Source organism: Vanderwaltozyma polyspora, genomic scaffold (assembly GCF_000150035.1).
Source record: "Vanderwaltozyma polyspora DSM 70294 KpolScaffold1067 genomic scaffold, whole genome shotgun sequence".
In the NCBI taxonomy this organism is placed as follows: domain Eukaryota; kingdom Fungi; phylum Ascomycota; class Saccharomycetes; order Saccharomycetales; family Saccharomycetaceae; genus Vanderwaltozyma; species Vanderwaltozyma polyspora.
Genome location: NW_001834637.1, coordinates 6,369 through 23,153, shown reverse-complemented (window position 1 = coordinate 23,153; position 16,785 = coordinate 6,369). Strand labels below are relative to the sequence as shown.

General features: G+C 36.2%; 8 protein-coding genes across 8 annotated transcripts in view; 4 read left to right on the top strand and 4 right to left on the bottom strand.

Moving 5' to 3' along the window:
• Window positions 1-89: 89 nt before the first annotated feature.
• On the bottom strand, window positions 90-1,109 carry ABZ2 (aminodeoxychorismate lyase ABZ2; the record flags this gene model as incomplete). Its single annotated transcript, XM_001643846.1, has 1 exon — window positions 90-1,109. One exon carries the CDS (start codon window positions 1,107-1,109, stop codon window positions 90-92), a length of 1,020 nt encoding a protein of 339 aa, XP_001643896.1.
• A 374-nt stretch (window positions 1,110-1,483) lies between these two features.
• Window positions 1,484-3,889, top strand: APL6 (AP-3 complex subunit beta; the record flags this gene model as incomplete). Its single annotated transcript, XM_001643845.1, has 1 exon — window positions 1,484-3,889. One exon carries the CDS (start codon window positions 1,484-1,486, stop codon window positions 3,887-3,889), a length of 2,406 nt encoding a protein of 801 aa, XP_001643895.1.
• A 60-nt stretch (window positions 3,890-3,949) lies between these two features.
• On the bottom strand, window positions 3,950-6,817 carry HSH155 (U2 snRNP complex subunit HSH155; the record flags this gene model as incomplete). Its single annotated transcript, XM_001643844.1, has 1 exon — window positions 3,950-6,817. One exon carries the CDS (start codon window positions 6,815-6,817, stop codon window positions 3,950-3,952), a length of 2,868 nt encoding a protein of 955 aa, XP_001643894.1.
• Window positions 6,818-7,091: 274 nt separating this feature from the next.
• Kpol_1067p7 (GPI-anchor transamidase subunit GPI16) lies at window positions 7,092-9,116 on the top strand (the record flags this gene model as incomplete). Its single annotated transcript, XM_001643843.1, has 1 exon — window positions 7,092-9,116. The coding sequence occupies one exon, from the start codon at window positions 7,092-7,094 to the stop codon at window positions 9,114-9,116; it is 2,025 nt and encodes a 674-aa protein (XP_001643893.1).
• Window positions 9,117-9,287: 171 nt separating this feature from the next.
• On the bottom strand, window positions 9,288-10,880 carry TNA1 (Tna1p; the record flags this gene model as incomplete). Its single annotated transcript, XM_001643842.1, has 1 exon — window positions 9,288-10,880. One exon carries the CDS (start codon window positions 10,878-10,880, stop codon window positions 9,288-9,290), a length of 1,593 nt encoding a protein of 530 aa, XP_001643892.1.
• Window positions 10,881-13,146: 2,266 nt separating this feature from the next.
• PFS1 (Pfs1p) lies at window positions 13,147-14,211 on the top strand (the record flags this gene model as incomplete). The annotated part of the gene is made up of 1 exon (XM_001643841.1): window positions 13,147-14,211. One exon carries the CDS (start codon window positions 13,147-13,149, stop codon window positions 14,209-14,211), a length of 1,065 nt encoding a protein of 354 aa, XP_001643891.1.
• Window positions 14,212-14,642: 431 nt separating this feature from the next.
• On the top strand, window positions 14,643-15,686 carry MTM1 (Mtm1p; the record flags this gene model as incomplete). The annotated part of the gene is made up of 1 exon (XM_001643840.1): window positions 14,643-15,686. One exon carries the CDS (start codon window positions 14,643-14,645, stop codon window positions 15,684-15,686), a length of 1,044 nt encoding a protein of 347 aa, XP_001643890.1.
• Window positions 15,687-15,924: 238 nt separating this feature from the next.
• The window catches only part of GND2, a gene marked incomplete at both ends in the record, with an annotated part of 1,584 nt that continues 723 nt past the window's right edge, over window positions 15,925-16,785 (bottom strand). The window contains one exon of the mRNA XM_001643839.1: window positions 15,925-16,785. Within this exon, the coding sequence (XP_001643889.1) occupies window positions 15,925-16,785 (861 nt within the window).

The following is a 16,785-nucleotide window of genomic DNA, read 5'->3' as shown; positions in this document are numbered from 1 at the left end:
CTAAGCATAGTTTAACAAATAAAAGTTAATATGAATCGCATATATATAGATCCATCATTATTATTTTAATATAGCACTTTATGATCAATTTACTGTAAAATTCTTATTGTACCTCTGACACACCCCATTATTGCGTTAAAAATAATGATGGTATCGCCATCTTTGATGTCATTGATATCGATGCATCCTTCTTCGATTAATCCTCCATTCAGGAGAAACTTCCTCATTATCCCGTCAAGACATCCAGATTCCAAAGAAGGAGTTACGAAAATGAACTTCCCATCGGCTGTTTCCTTCTTGATCGCAGCATTCGTTATGGAACCCTCCATCAATTGGTTATTTTCATTATAGAGCAAGATCTCCATTTTAGAGGGTTTCGTTTCTGACTTGTAATACTCTTGGGACAATACAGGCATTAAATTTCTAGCCTCTGTATAGTGATTACGATATGTTGTCTTAAAGCTAGTGAAAAAAGAAGGAAATATAGGTCTTGAATTCACAAATACATCCCATAAGTTTTTAGGTTCATCTAGTAATCCATCTAGCATCGTTTCCACGAAATAGGCAACGAGATCGGTAGGTGGTTTTTCAATTTTCGAAAGTTCATGTGCCTCTATCTTGACAGCTCCATCGTTAGAGACAAGAAGTCTCATCTTATAACATGTCGAACCATCTAGTAACATTTCCATTTTCTTTTCTATATCGTCAGTTTCAAGATCAGTGGGCAACGCCAATATTAATTTTTCCAACAAATCATGTTCATCCAATGGAATGTTCCAACCTATTTTAGAAATTGCCCTGGTAGTTCTCTCATAATGATCTCTCAAAAATAAGAATCGTCTTCTGAACACATCAACCATCTTCGTTTCAATTGAATCATTATTTGAATTCAGTTTACCTTTAACCAACAATTTCTTCAGATCCTCAACGTCTTCACTCCCAGAATACACATAACTAGTATTTGGTCTCTCACTAGATCCATTGTCATCACCAGAATTCGATTCCCAGATACTGGCAAAGGGATCATACCGTATAGTTGACAATAATTCAAATCTCATATCACTGTCATTATTAGTCGACATTACCGTAACTGATCCAATTTTACTCATTTTTTGACCTGCCAAAAAATGGGAAACTACTGAGAATACACCAATGACACCTCTTGATACCTAATCCAACTCAAATTGTATCTATAAAACCTCAACTTCCTCTCATCATCCTCAATTTAAAGCTGATCCTTCCTTTGATATCTGCCGTTTATAATATTTAAGTCCTTTAAATAATTTTTCACCTGAAATTTATATCAAATTTATATAACTCAACAAGAGACTTAATTGAATGGATTATAAAGCTGTGAATACCGTTAGAATCAAGTGATCTTAGGTAGCTGTAGTGGTGGTAATTAGGATTAGGTTATCATTTTGATTAAGTTTATAGTCCTAAAATTTGAATCGAAGAGATACGGTACCTGAACGGATTAAAGATGGTTGATTCAATTAGTCGCATTGCAAGTGCCCTAGAATCTGCAAAGGATATCACAATGGAGGCTGCTGCAGTGGCCTCATCAAAGTTTGGTGAGTCCTATTATGCTCAGTATTCGAAGAATATTACTCCTGAACAATTGAGGATGTTGTTGAATTCCAGGTACACTACTGAAGTCAAGGATGGTATGAAAAGAATTATATCATTGATGGCTTCAGGTGATAATTCAATTGATCCTGAGGCTTATTTTGCAGATGTAGTCAAGAATATAGTCTCTGAAGATTATAAAGTTAAGAGTATGGTTTGTGTGTATTTGTTGAAATTTGCTGAACGAGAACCAAGTCTAGCGTTACTACCTGTTAATTCTATTCAAAAACTTGTTACAGATATTGATCCAAAAGTTAGAAGCTTGTCAATTAAAGCTTTGTCAGACATTAAGATCCCATCTTTATATCCTATCCTGTTGCATACTTTGAAGAAGCTAATTTCTGATTCCTCCCCAATTGTCAGAAATGAAGTCTGTTTTGCATTATTGAAATTGTACAGGGAGAAACCTGTTGAAATCGAAGAGGAGGTGTTAATATTACTGAAGGACCTTCTTTCTGATTCAGACCCTCAAGTTCTTTCAGGAGCAATTTTACTTTTCAACGAGTGCTTCCCTGATAGATTGGAATTATTGCATCGCCATTATAGATACTTCTGTGAAATGTTAAGATATTTAGATCCCTGGTCTCAAGCAATATTGATCAGAATAATTATAAGATACAGTAAGGAATTCCTTCCACAGCCAGTTTGTGTTGACTTGTCTACTTCAGGTGGAAGTGAAATGCCATTATCACAATTTTTTAGCGGTAAACATTACCCATCAAATTATAAAACTCTGTATCATCCAGACTTAGAACTGTTCTTTGATAATATGAAGTATTTAATATTTAGCTCTAGTCCAGCTGTTATATCTGAGTGCGTCAATTCCTATTATCAATTATCTACTCCAAGAGAATTACAAAATACGGGTATGTTAAAAAAGTTAGTGAATGTTGCCACTTCTTCAACTAATTTTGGTGTCAAGTGTTCTCTTTTTGAGCAAATAGTATCGTTGGCAATTTGCGATCCATCGTTGTTTTCAGTGTTGATCACCAAGTTTTATTTGTTACCTTCTGATCAAGAATTAATTGCAATCATGAAACTAAAGACACTTTCAATTATTTGTGCTTTTAATACTCAAGAAATAGTCAGTGAAATGAAATACCAAATTGCTTATAATCCAAACCCAAACGTGGTTACAGTTGCTTGTGATGTATTAGTACAATGCTGTGCTTATACTACAGCTAGAGAATCGCGTATATTAGAATGGTTAATCAAACATATGGAATCAAAAAAGCTACAAAGAGAAGTGTTAGATTCAATCATTAATATAATTCGTAAATTAGTTCAAAAAAATCCTCAAAAGCATTTGAGAGCCACAATTAAATTGGCTAATATTTTAAGAACTCAACCAACATTAGCTGATAACGCTCGTGCAGGAATTGTTTGGCTATTTGGTGAGTTAGCTTCAATAGAATTTAGGATCTGTCCTGATATTCTGTTACAGTTGATACCTAGATTTTCTAAAGAAGGTCCTGAAACTCGTTTACAAACTCTGTTGTTGTCAGCTAAGCTTGCTACATATGAAATTGATGGAATAAATGAACTACCAACAGATGCAATTGAAGATGCAATTCAAAATTCTAGAATTATGAAAATGTATGATACTGTAATTTATCTATCTAAATTTGATGATGAATTTGATATTAGAGATAGAGCAAGATTTATTTCATCAATTTTTGAAACACGTAAATATGAAATTGCAAAATTACTATTCCAAGCACCAAAACCGACAGTTCAGCATGCATTACAGAATCAGTCAGATTGTAAAAGGTCACTGTCGCAGGATGAGGCCGTATTAAATGTAGTAAAAGATTCACAATTCCAGACGAGAGATATATTACCATGGAATGAAAACGTCAAGGATACGAATGCATTAAGAGAACCCGCTCAATTGAAAGATTACTCTAGATATCAAAAAAGCTTTTCTTCTACATCTTACAGTTCTGGTAGAATGTCATCAAAAGGTGAAGAATCGACAACCTACAAGGTTCCAAAATCACCAGGAACTCCGAAAGGATCATTTACTTCGAACCAAGGTAAGAAATACAAGTTGCAAAGCTTGGATGAATTCTTCTCTGATATTCCAACAAGGACTGTAAAGCCAAAGAGAAAAATTGTCATTCAAGAGGAATCAAGTAGTGAAGAAACATCTGATTCAGAACAAGAAGCATCAGAAAATGAAGGAAGTGATGAATCATCTTCATCTACCTCTACTTCGTGTACAGAATCGTCTCTCAACGCTACAACCAATAACGAATAAAGTTAATGTTACATTATATAATGCTTATTATTTTAAGCTCATAATATATTTATATAGATTTTATAGAACAATGTCAAGTTCTTCAATGCCAAGTTCAGAAGATGCAACATTTGGATAATATGGGATAAGAGCATCCCCATGCTGTATATAAAGCTTATTGTACAATTTCCAAAACGACTTTCTTACATTTCTAGCTGGGTGGAAAAGGCCAGCCCACACGTAGTTCATAAATACCCCTGGACCAATAGCTAAACTAGTGGCTTCTAAAGCATCTATAATACGAACAATAACATGGGGAGAAGTTTCGAAGATATTTGGCATTAACAGATTCAATATGTGAATAAATGCATCTTCTTTACCAGTACGCGAACAATATAAGGCTAAATGTTTAATTGCATCAGCTGCTGTTTGTCTATGCACCAAATCACGATCTGTTAGAGCATCTTCCAATAATGGAACGATGAAATATATATAATCAGAAGATGTTTCTCCTATATATTCCAGAATAAACGCCAACGCTTTAAGTATACCATTCTGCACATTAGTTTCGGGAGTTTTATACTCATTAAGAATAGCTGGTAAAACTGTATATGCCCCACAGACATCAGCTACTATACCAATTGCAACAGCTGTACAAACACGTAATTGACGTTCCTGGACTTTAAGGTTATTTAATAATGCTACAAGAACATCATTAGGACCAATAGCTTTGGCAATGTACCCAAACGTTCTATTAGCTGCCTTTCTAATTGATTTATTTGTACTTTTCAATAATTCCAACAACTCAAAACATATTCTCATCCATTCTTTTGCGGGTACATATTCTGGTCCAATACGAGCGATTAGACCTACCAGATTGATGGTGTTAACTTGAACTTTCTTATGCGTGTTACGCAGAATTGGTGTTAATGTTGGTAAAATTTGGTTCACAGGAGGTTGTAATAGATCTAGTTTCATTGTTAATACAATTTGATGTATGGCCCCAATTATAGATCCTAATACATCAGGGTAGACTTCTCCTAGCGATTCATATAAAATGACATTCAATTTATTTAGCATTTGGTCTTCAGAACAATTTTTGATTACAGGAACTAATATAGAGCATAAATCAGCAGCATTCTCACGAACATATTGTGCCTTATGCTTTAACTGATTAAGTATAGTACTAACAATAGGTGATAGGTAAGGTTTCATTCTTGTATTCAATGAAGTGGCAACAGTACCGAATCCTTTATATATAACAGTGTCATTATTTTTCTGTTCTTGAAATGCTATAAGTAGTCCATCTATCAGTTTTGTTTCTTGTCTCTCGTTTAATTCATCAGTGCCCAACTGTTTGACAACTCTATTTATGGCATGGACAGCCATGGTACGAAATGGTTCAGCTTCATCATTTAGTGGACCCATTAGGTTTTCAATAATAAAGGAACATCCAATTTTTTCACCCAGGACAACGGTAGTATAAGTAACTGCTTTGTTAAGTTGTTTATCTAGGGCAGTTCTTCTCAACCAAAAATGTTTGAAAAATTCTGGAGCAACAGTATCTCGTAGGTATTTTGGGGTAAGAACTTCGGTCTTACAACAGTTTTGTAATACTACCAGTACTGTCTTTTTCATGTCCTCGTCAGGAGAAGAAAATTCACGTTGAACAACTCTCATTACTTCCTGTGTGTAATATCCAGCATAATCATTGTTCATGAGAGGTATCAGGCTTCCCATACACTTCAAAAATGATGCAAGGACCCTCCCTCTATGTGATCGTATACCTTTCCACAACGGTTCTATTACTTCACTGAAGGAATCAATCCCATAGGGGTATGAATTTTGTGCCAAAGATGAAAGAGCATTTGCAGTGCTAGTTCTAATTTGAATATGTTCATCATTCAAACCATCAGATATACAATTTACTAACCCATCTAAATGAGGCAGAATTCCAATTCCCGCCAGATTTGCAATTTGTAATATTATCTTTGAAGCAGTATGACGAGCCTTCCAAGATTTTTTGGAATGACAGACAGCTTTTATAAATGGTATCATTAATGGTATGCCAACAGTTTTGGCTACCACTGCCAGGGATCTCGATGCTAAATTACGGATATACTCATCATCATTTTCAACATCTGGTCTTATCGCGGTAATCATTGTTGCAAACCCGGCAGCATTAGATAGGTTCGATATAATATCTCTACCCGTAGCTCTTGTTATTGGGTCCTCATCAATCAATAACGGGGATGTAACTTGGAGAATGTTTGTCACGTATGGTCTTACAAGATGGCCTAATTTAAATAGTACTCGATCTATGACTTTAATCATTAAATGTCTCTCTTGGTCCTCTAAAGATTTGTCGAGAAGAATTGGTAGAACTCTATCGAAGATAAGTTTTGGACCAAACTCTTCAGCCTTATCACTCAGTGAACGGATGGAAACTTTTCTAGAGGCACTATTCCCATTTTTAATACGCAGTAAAAGTCCAATTAAAGATTTCTCTTTCAGTTCTTCAACAGTCATTTCCTTTTTATTAGATAATTCCAAAACCTCAGGAAAGTATTTACGATCAGAAGGCTTGAAGTATCTTAAATTCTGTGCAATTGCAACATCTGGAATTGAGGTAGCCTCTGCATTTTCATGTAACTCCTTAGAGGCTTCTAATGAAGGAACTTCATAGGTTTGAACATCCCATCTCGACTTCTTCTTCGGTTTAACCACCTCTTCATCAACGTCACGCTTCCTAATCTTGCCTTGCTCACTATTGATCTTACCAGCTACAATATCTAGTCTCTTTCGATGATAAACGTCCTCCTTCTCATAGATACTCTTGCTTTTTTCAACTGTAGCTAACTCATCTGAACCTTCAACTTCAGCAGACTGCTGTAACTCCTGCCTTAACTCATTTGGAACAGAATAACTTCCACCTAGCCGATGTGACATCCTGAAATAACCAAATTCACTCTTCTAGATATCTTCAAACACCTTCCATATGCTGCTCTACTCGAGATGAGCTCTTCTATAAGGTTGTATAGTTAACAAAACCTTTGATTTTTAATGAAATTTATATCAGATATTGAAATTTGTTAACTATTAGATATATCAAGAACTATAGAAGGAGCATACCAGAAAAGGTATTGAAACCATTGGAAAGGAAGACCTGAGAGGTTAACGTTGTCAGGATTGTGGTTGACAGCTCGTTTCTGAAGTATTGGTTATGAGATTGTTCAGTTTGAGATTGAAATTGGAGACTCTTCTGGCTGTGCTGCTGATTTTGGTGATAAGTTCAGCTACTGGAACTCAAGAAGAGAATATTGTATCAAGAGATGAAGGTTCTGAAGTTGGTAGATCTGAGAGTTCTGGATTAGATGTGGAGAGTCTCAGTCGTGACGAGTCACTATCGTTATCATCTGTAACTTCAGCTGAAACAGAATCATTAACTTCTGAAAAATCGATAACTTCTGAAGAACCGGTAGTATCTACACCAAGTATTCATTGGGATGAATCAATTGGTGTCAATGAAGATGTTTCATATCAATTTGATGAGAAATTGACTTTACGTCCACTACCAAACAATTTTTTGCAGAGTTCATTTATGTTTGAAATGAATTCTACAGAGTTTACCCCAGGTGTTTCATCAATTGACTTCGATAAATATAGTCATTACACAGTGTTTCCAAAGGTCTTCAATTCTATTCTACATACAACGTCAGCTAGAAAGCTACAGATTAGGTTTACCAGAGGGTTCTGGGATGCTGAATCTTGGGGACGTCTGCCGCATGATGGGTTCAAAGCAGGTGGTTCTGGTGTAGAGTTATGGGCAGTTATCGAAGCAGATTCTAAAGAGGATGCCTATTTGAAATGGAAAAAGTTGGCCAATTTATTAGGTGGTATCTTTTGCGCCTCTTTAAACTTTATTGATAGCTCAAAGACTACTTTCCCTCATACTTCGATTGCCGATGATTTTGAATTACCTTTGTTCGATTCTAATAAACAGTTATTTCTATTAAGAGCAGCACTGGCAAATGAACCTGTTTGCACAGAAAATTTAACTCCTTTTGTCAAATTATTGCCAACTAAGGGGAAATCTGGTATTTCTACATTGTTAGATGGTCATAAGGTCTTTGATTCGTATTGGCATAGTTTGTCTATTGATATAAGTACACGTTGTGATGCTACTTCTAATATTTGTTACGACCATATGGAGGCAAATGTTGATGTTGTATTACATGTTCCAAGCACTTTGTCAAGAAACGAAATGTCTATTCCAAAGCCTGTATCTGGTGACAATTTAAGGTGTGACGAAACTAAATTTTATGATGCATTCCATTGTTTCCCTAAATCAGAATCTACTGAAACTTCATATTTGATATCTAAAATATACGGTAGACAATTAAAGGGTTCTAATTTAATTTCAAACCATCCTTCAAGAGTATGTGCCGATGTCAGTGAAGATTGGAATATTTTAATTGAATTAAATGGTGAATATTTTGCAACCGATAATAATTGTTTTGATTTAACAAATAATGCTAAGAATGACATCTATTTTGAATCTAGCAACACAACAAGTATCTCTAAATCGGACGACGTCCCTGTATTTGTAAGTAGATCATTAATCAGTTATGGGAATGACCGTGGTGGTTTGCGTACAGTTTTCAGAAATCCTACAAACAAGGATGTAAGAGTTAAATATTTAGAAGCTCTTCCATGGTTCATGAGGGTCTTCCTCTCTACCATGAAGCTTGAAACAGGCGATGAAGCAGTTGAAAAGGAAGAACTAAGAAGACTATTATCATCAATGCATTATCTACCCGCTATAGACAGAAAGAGACCAACAAATTTAGAATATGATATTACTATCCCTGCATTCTCTACATATGTTGTGTCATACCAATTTGAAAAGACTCTATTAGAGTTTGCAGAGTATCCGCCAGATGCTAATCATGGTTTCGAAGTAGAATCGGCTGTAATTACTGTTGTTGAACCTGTTAATTATCAAATTAGAACATCCACATTGTTATTGGTTTTATCAACTCCAGATTTCAGTATGCCATATAACGTCATTATTTTGTCATCGACCGTAATGGGCCTGATTTTTGGTACATTATTCAATTTACTAGTTAAACGTTTGCTAACTATAGAAGAAGCTGATCGTATAAAGGCTACCTCTGGACCAAAGTATAAGTTGAGAAAATTAAAGGAGAAATTGTTAAGTAAATTCGCTCCTAGAAAAAAGGACTGAATTTCAAAGATTTGATTCTTTTCGATTGATCTGTAAATCGTAATGGCATTTAATTTATTAATAAATATCTATATATATAAAAAGAACTTCTATTATTTTCTATAAAAAACTTCAGTAAAAAATCATCAAATTTTAAACGAAAGAGGTGGTATCAGTTGTGAATAGCATTGACTAGTACATGTATTTGAATTCCGGATTCAAATCACTTAATCTATCATCATATGGAATAGGCTCACCTAGTTCATTACAACGGTCTATTATAGCTTGTTTCTTTTCATTTTCACGCTTGTATAATAAAAATTGAATAATTGTCATAACTATCGATAGGACTTGGAAACCTAAACATAAGGATAAACCTTTAATATAACGAGGTTTGTCTTGAGCTAAAAAGATTTGACCAGAAACTAAACCAGAACCAGAACCCAAAAATAGGTTGATACCTAGTGCAGTGGCTCTCTTGTAATAATTACCGTTGTTACCACTTAACCATAAACAGTTGACAGCAGCATTGACGTAAATACCCATACATAAGATGTAGACACCGAAATATCTTACAGCATGTACAGTTGAACCTAAAACAATTGATAAACCAATACAAGTGGTTATACAAGCACCGATAATGAAAGGACTTCTTAATCTTAGACGATCAGACCATCTGGCACAAATAAAGAACACAATAGCTGTTAAGAAATAAACAGGGACTGTCATCAATTGAGCTCTGACATTGGAAAAACCCAAGGATGTGACGATAATTGGCAAGAAGACAGTCAAACCGAAAGTGGTTAAATCGATACCGAATAGAGCGACAGCACTGACCCAAGTTTTAATATCTTTGACAGCTAGTCTGACTTGGAACCATTCAAATTTTTCATCTGGGTTAAAAGTATTCATTGTAGCGTATCTTTCAATAACATATTCTCTTTCTTCCTTATTGAAGAACCAACTATCTTCCAAATTCTTACTCAAACCGAAGAAGAAGAATGGGACGAACCCAATTGAGATAGCACCTTCTACAATAAAAATGTATTGCCAAGATGCCAAAGCCCCGTTGATTTTGGAACATCCATAAGCAATTAACCCACCAAATGAAGATGACAAACATGCAGCAGAGAAAACAAAAGCAAATCTCTTGGCATATTGTTCTCTTCTGTAACAGATGGATAGGTACATGTTGATGGCAGGATAGATCATACCTTCAAAACAACCTAATAGTAGTCTTACAGCCAATAAATGACCATAATTTTTACACCAGGCAGAACCTAGAGAGATTGCACCAAATATAAGCAGGCATGAACTCATCATAACCTTTGGACCTAAGAACTTCAAAATGTTTGTACCAACAGGGTCAAAAAGGACATAAGTAGCGAAGAATACAGTAACACAAGTATTATATTCTTTACCTTTTAAATGTAAACTTTCACTCAACCCTGCGACTTCAGCATTACCAATATTTGATTTATCTAAATTTGACAGGAAGTACATCAACCCCATAAGAGGAATAATGAACATATCCATTTTCTTTAAGATTCTTTTCTCTAACGGATGGTTAATTGAAGGTATACCATCATATTCCGTAGCTGTAGTGGTGGGTTGAATTTCACGTTCATCAGTGTACATTTCCTTCTTCTCCTTATCGAGGGATCCCTCTTTGCTATTGGAACATAGTGACACTTTGTCAGTTTGGTCTATAACAGTGGAACTGGCATGGCCAGTTTCGAACAGCAGGTCGTCATCAAATTTATTAGAAAGCAATTCTGATGACATGGTGTATATGAGTTTAATTAATTGGACAGAAATAATATAAAGAAATTAATTTAATCTCTTTGAATGCAGTGGTCTGTCTAAAAACGAATGGAACTAATCAATTAGATTAACGGGAATAAAAGGAGGATTCCTACTTTCACTAGATGCAAATATATAAAACACAGATTCTAATAGCAGTTCTCTGAAAAGAGTGTTGTCACAGCAGAGATATATAGTGAAAAAGAAAATTAACAAATACTCTCTTTTTATTGGCAATGCCAAAATTTTTCCAATTTTAACCCAGGAAAAAATAACTAGCAACAAACAGCTACCAAACTAAACAGTATTGTAAGTCTCAGAAGCTTGATATATACCTTTGAGACACTTTATAACTCGAAAACTCTTGAAATATTATTTCGAAACTGAGTTAATAAGCTTTTAAATATTTCGAAATCGACTAGAGATTAAAGGCGAATTTCAATAAATCAGTGACGTTCTTGTATGTTGTGCGGCACTTTCTCAGATAAAGAATGAAAGAAAAAAATTTTTGGGAAAAAATGACGAGGGACAACGTTTGCAGGCAGGCTGGGACAGCAAGTAACCAAGGTTCAGTCAGTGGAATGGTCAGTGGATGAGATGGTATGCATGGACAATGGACGTGATGAGAGTATGTGGAATGGGTGGATCTGGTGTAAATTGATAATAGAGTGAGTTTATATATGACTGGAAAAGTCAAGTTTATGGACGGTGTGAGTTGGGAAACTGGCCAGGGAAAAAACAGAAGACGAGATGGGACCAGTTAGCAAGAGGTGTGGGAGTCGAACAAAGAGAGGGAAAAAAGAAGTGAAAAAGAAAAGGAAGTAGTTGGGAACTGAATTAGAGGTAATACTAGCCATAGGCTAACCGAGACGAGTCAAGCTGTAGCTGTGACGCCGTTAAGCTGGCAGGAAGAGGCGGTAGGAAGGGGGGATGGATGAGGTTGGGTGTTGTCGTCTGGAAGTGGAAGCCAGGATTCCAGAGAGTGACGACGACGACGGGAACTGTTTGGACTAGGTCGACAATGAAGAGTGGGAAACAAGAAAAAGATATATCAGACGAAGAATAGAAGCCAGTTAAATATAGATCCGTTGTTCCGATGTGGCTGCTTTTCCAGATGACAGACACATTGTTTGTTCCAACTGCTTGCCATACATGATTGAGATGATAGGGAGTGAGGGAAGGGGTGATGCTTGAAAATGAGACACTACATTGCAAATGGGAACTACTGGTTGGCAAGATCAAACGGTATACATATAGCCTCTACACTGCCAGAACCTACAAGTAATCTGGTCGTTCTGATCCCATCTCCATGTATGTATTGTATCCATTTCGTTTGGTTTGGTCTGGTTTGGTTTTGACTTGATTACAGTTCGAAATGATAAGATTGCGGCGCCAGGAAAAAGAAATGCGTCATTTTAAGACCGTTGTCCGTATGTTTCTCTGTGCCCGATGGTCAAGAGAAAAACTTTTTTTTCTTTTTGGAAAGGTTTCGCACCATTTGTGCTAGCGCCATTTTGTGAATATCAGACTCTTGCAATGCAAATTTTGGTGGTACGACAACAAGAAGACCAGACCAGACCAGGTCTAAACAACAAGAAATGGGATTCTGCAATCGAGGATTAGGTCAAGTGGAAGCTAACCTTGGAATACCGCTCACCTACTACGTCATCCAAGTTATTTTAGAATATATACATCCACTGGCTCCTTCATTGGATCAGTGTCAAGTGTCTCTATCTTTTATGCTCTAGCAGTAGGAATACCCAATGAGCCTCTAACGACAGTGATCCATTTCAAATAGAGAAATAGTGTCCAAGCTTTGGTTGCTCTTGTTGGAAATGTAAATAAGAGGTTGGTTGGGAGTTGTGATGTTAGTGGCTAGTGTTGTCGAGGTTCTGTGGTAGTGTCACAGTTGCAAAAGGTTAGATTTTTTGTGTTTATATAGTGTGTTATGGTAATTGCATCAATATCTAATAAGTTGTACAAATTGCTATTGTCTCTTTGGCTAGCTTTCCTTCATCTTTGATAGGTGTTTGAGGGGATTTTGGCTTTCTGTTTGTAAAACGGGTGTCAGTGGTTGTATAAATACATTTATAAAAATAGACGTTACTGGCGCACAATAAGGTAAGATTCGATAACTTCATTTGAGATTGTTGTCAGTGTGTTGAAATAGACAGGTGGGCCAGTCTTGTGGGAGTGACGCATACGCATACACATACACAAGTCTTCGAGTCGAAATTAAAGGAACCCGATGCCATACAAGAAGACGATAGAAAATATGGAACCATTGAATGTCAGAGTGAATCAAGACCTCCTAGTTAACGCCAGTCATTCTTTTGAAGATAAAGACAGACCTAATGTTACAAGCAAATACAAGAAGTCCAGAAAATATGATAACTGCGGTAGTGGTGGTGGTGGTGGAGGAGGCGGCGGCGGAGGAGGAGGGGGAGGGCCTCTTATGGAAGTGGTTGAAGAAAATAATAAACCTATCTTGAATTCAATGATCAATTTTCTCTCTGCAAGGATTATCGATACTTCTAAAAATGTCCAAATCAATACTACTAACGAATTGTATTCATATGTCACTGGTGGAGGGCCTTGTTGCAACGGCAATGGTCCGCTGCAGCATTCGTATAGGCTTTACTCTCAGAACTCAGATTCTCTTATGCCCCAATACACATTGATGAACTACTCGAATGCTCCCTTATTAAGTCCAATTTATGCAAATAATTTTATCCCATTCCATGCAACTTATTCGGGATATTCCATGCAAGATTATACGACTACAAACAACAATAACAGCAATACTACCACTAACAATAATAATAGTAATAATAATAACAATAACAATAACAATAACAATAGTAACAATAATAATACTAATAATAAAAGTGGAACTACAAACAACATCTCTAATAAAGAGAGACATTCTTCTCATTATCCCATCAGTAATGGACAGTGTTTCCCACCATTCTTTAATCCAAGGACAGCAAGTAATATGCCACACAAAGAAAAAGTAAATAACTGGATAGAAAACGTCCCAATATTCGAAATTAGTGAAGGAATATGGGAATCAGATTGCTATAGCACAGAGTATACTCTGAGCTGGGAAGAAGAAGAATTCGACAACGTCACCCCATTTCTAGATAAAAATGGAAAGCATAGATTCAGACTCGAAACACCTTACTCGATGCCCACAAATGACGAACTGTTGCAATTGCAAGCCAAAAAATTTGACACACTAGTAAGAAAACTATACACCCTCGAGAAAGATATAGAAACCCCATCTGAAAGTGAAATATCTTGCATGAACTAAAATGGTTTTTTGATCTTATTCTGCTTAAATACATTCCAATTAAACCAGGGGAAAATGGGAAAACGGTCCCCATAAGGAAAAGATCAGTTAAAAATCGTTAACCTATACATATATAGCACTTTCTATAAAACCTTGTGTATGTTCTACCCTCACAATCAACATGAACTCTTTTGGACGTTTTAATTATTCTTTTAATTATGTATATGGGCTTGTCATTTTTATAGTGATGGGACATCGGACTATTAAGTGAAAAATAATTTTAAAGGTGCAGTATAAAATTGATGCGATAGAGGTATATATAGGTCAAGAGATGATTTAAATATCGATGATTTGGTAGATAGGATAGTAAAAAGAGAGCTTTGAATTGTAATTATAAGTCTCTAAGTATCTAGTTTATTGTGGCATTAATTTCATATCCCTAAGGAACGAGGATGCCGGGGGAGGTTACACTTACCTTGAGTGAGCGAATGGCTAGTGCAGTCTCTGGATCACTGATTACATCTTTGATTTTAACACCAATGGATGTTGTCAGGATTAGACTTCAGCAGCAGGAGTTGCTTCCTGATTGTTCATGTGATGGTGGTAAAACTGGGAGACAGGCAGTTTCTTCTTTCGTTAAACATTCTAGCGATCATGCAATTTTTTGGCAAACATTCTGCTTCCAAGATATAAACTGTAAGAATACATCAATTAGATATTCTGGTACTTTAGAGGCCATGAGGAACATTGCACATGTGGAAGGTATTCATTCGTTATGGAGAGGTCTATCGTTAACTTTGTTTATGGCCATTCCTGCTAATATTGTTTATTTCACTGGTTATGAGTATATAAGAGATATATCACCATTGAAGTCCAGTTTGCCAACTTTTAACCCTGTGATATGTGGTGCTTTAGCAAGAGTTATAGCAGCATCTAGTGTTGCTCCATTAGAACTGTTAAAGACGAGACTACAAAGTATACCCACATCTTCTAAAAACACTAAGAGCTTATTACTAATCAAAGATCTGCTGAAGGAAACTCGAAATGAGGTACAATCAACTGGTTACAAAGCTTTGTTTAAAGGGTTAGAAATCACGCTATGGAGAGATGTCCCATTTAGTGCCATCTATTGGGGAACGTACGAATTTTGTAAAAGAAATCTTATGATTAAGGACTCATCAAGTTCCAATATATTCCATTTCATGAATAGTTTTATACATGGTACTATCAGTGGCACGATAGCAGCTCTTATAACGCATCCATTTGATGTTGGCAAAACTAGGTTGCAAATATCGCTAGTGAATAATGATAATAACACATTGACTAAAGTTGAAAAACCATCAAAGAATTTGTTTAGATTTTTGAACAATATTAAGAAGAATGAAGGAATAAGAGCTTTGTACGCTGGGCTAATGCCAAGAATATTTAAAATTGCACCAAGCTGTGCTATAATGATATCAACTTATGAATTGTCAAAGAGAATATTCGATAAGTGAAAAATCGAATGTGAAATTAATTGACTGCATTGCATATATACATATAGTATAATATAACCTGTACATATTGGAATAAATATTATGCTATATTTTGGTTAAGGCGTTACTAGAGGATGATGTAATAAAAGAGAAAAGAAAACAAAATAAAAAAATTAACCGATTAACTTCTTAAATCATTAAAGTATATAGAATTGATATATATATATATTTATTGAACACATTACAGACTTTCGTGAACCTAAGCGTTGTAAGTGGAAGCAGAGACGTTACCACCCTTACCAGTCCAGTTAACGTGGATTGGAGTGTCCAATGGCATCTTGTCAGAAGCGTATTTTGGACATACCTTGAAGGTGTGGGCACCGAAGTAATCTCTTTGAGCTTGCAACAAGTTAGCTGGCAATCTTTCAGATCTGTAACCATCGTAGAAGGCCAAAGCAGTAGAGAAGGCTGGGGTTGGGATACCGTATAAGGCGGACAAAGAGATGGTCTTTCTCCAACCGTCTTGAGCCTTGGTGACAGCGTCAGTGAAAAACTTGTCGAACAACAAGTTAACCAAGTCACCGTTTTGTCTGTAAGCCTTGGTGATTTCACCCAAGAAGACAGATCTGATGATACAACCACCTCTCCACATCAAAGCGATGGATGGGTTGTTTAATTTCCAACCGTATTGGATACCGGCTTCTCTGATCAACATGAAACCTTGAGCGTAGGAAATAATCTTGGAAGCGTATAAAGCTTGTTCCAAGTCGTCAATGAATTGCTTTCTGTCCTTGATAGCACCCTTTGGAACAGATGGACCTGGCAAGATACCAGAAGCTTGAACTCTTTGGTCCTTGATAGCTGACAAACATCTAGAGAAGACAGCTTCACCAATCAAAGTGACTGGCATAGCCAAGTCCAAAGCGTTAATAGCAGTCCACTTACCAGTACCCTTTTGACCAGCTTGATCCAAAATCTTTTCAACCAATGGGACACCGTCAGTGTCGTTGTATTTCAAAATGTCGGTAGTGATTTCGATCAAGAAAGAGTTCAAAACACCCTTGTTCCAGGTACCAAAGACATCGGAACATTCTTTGTCGGTCAAACCACCGACACGTTC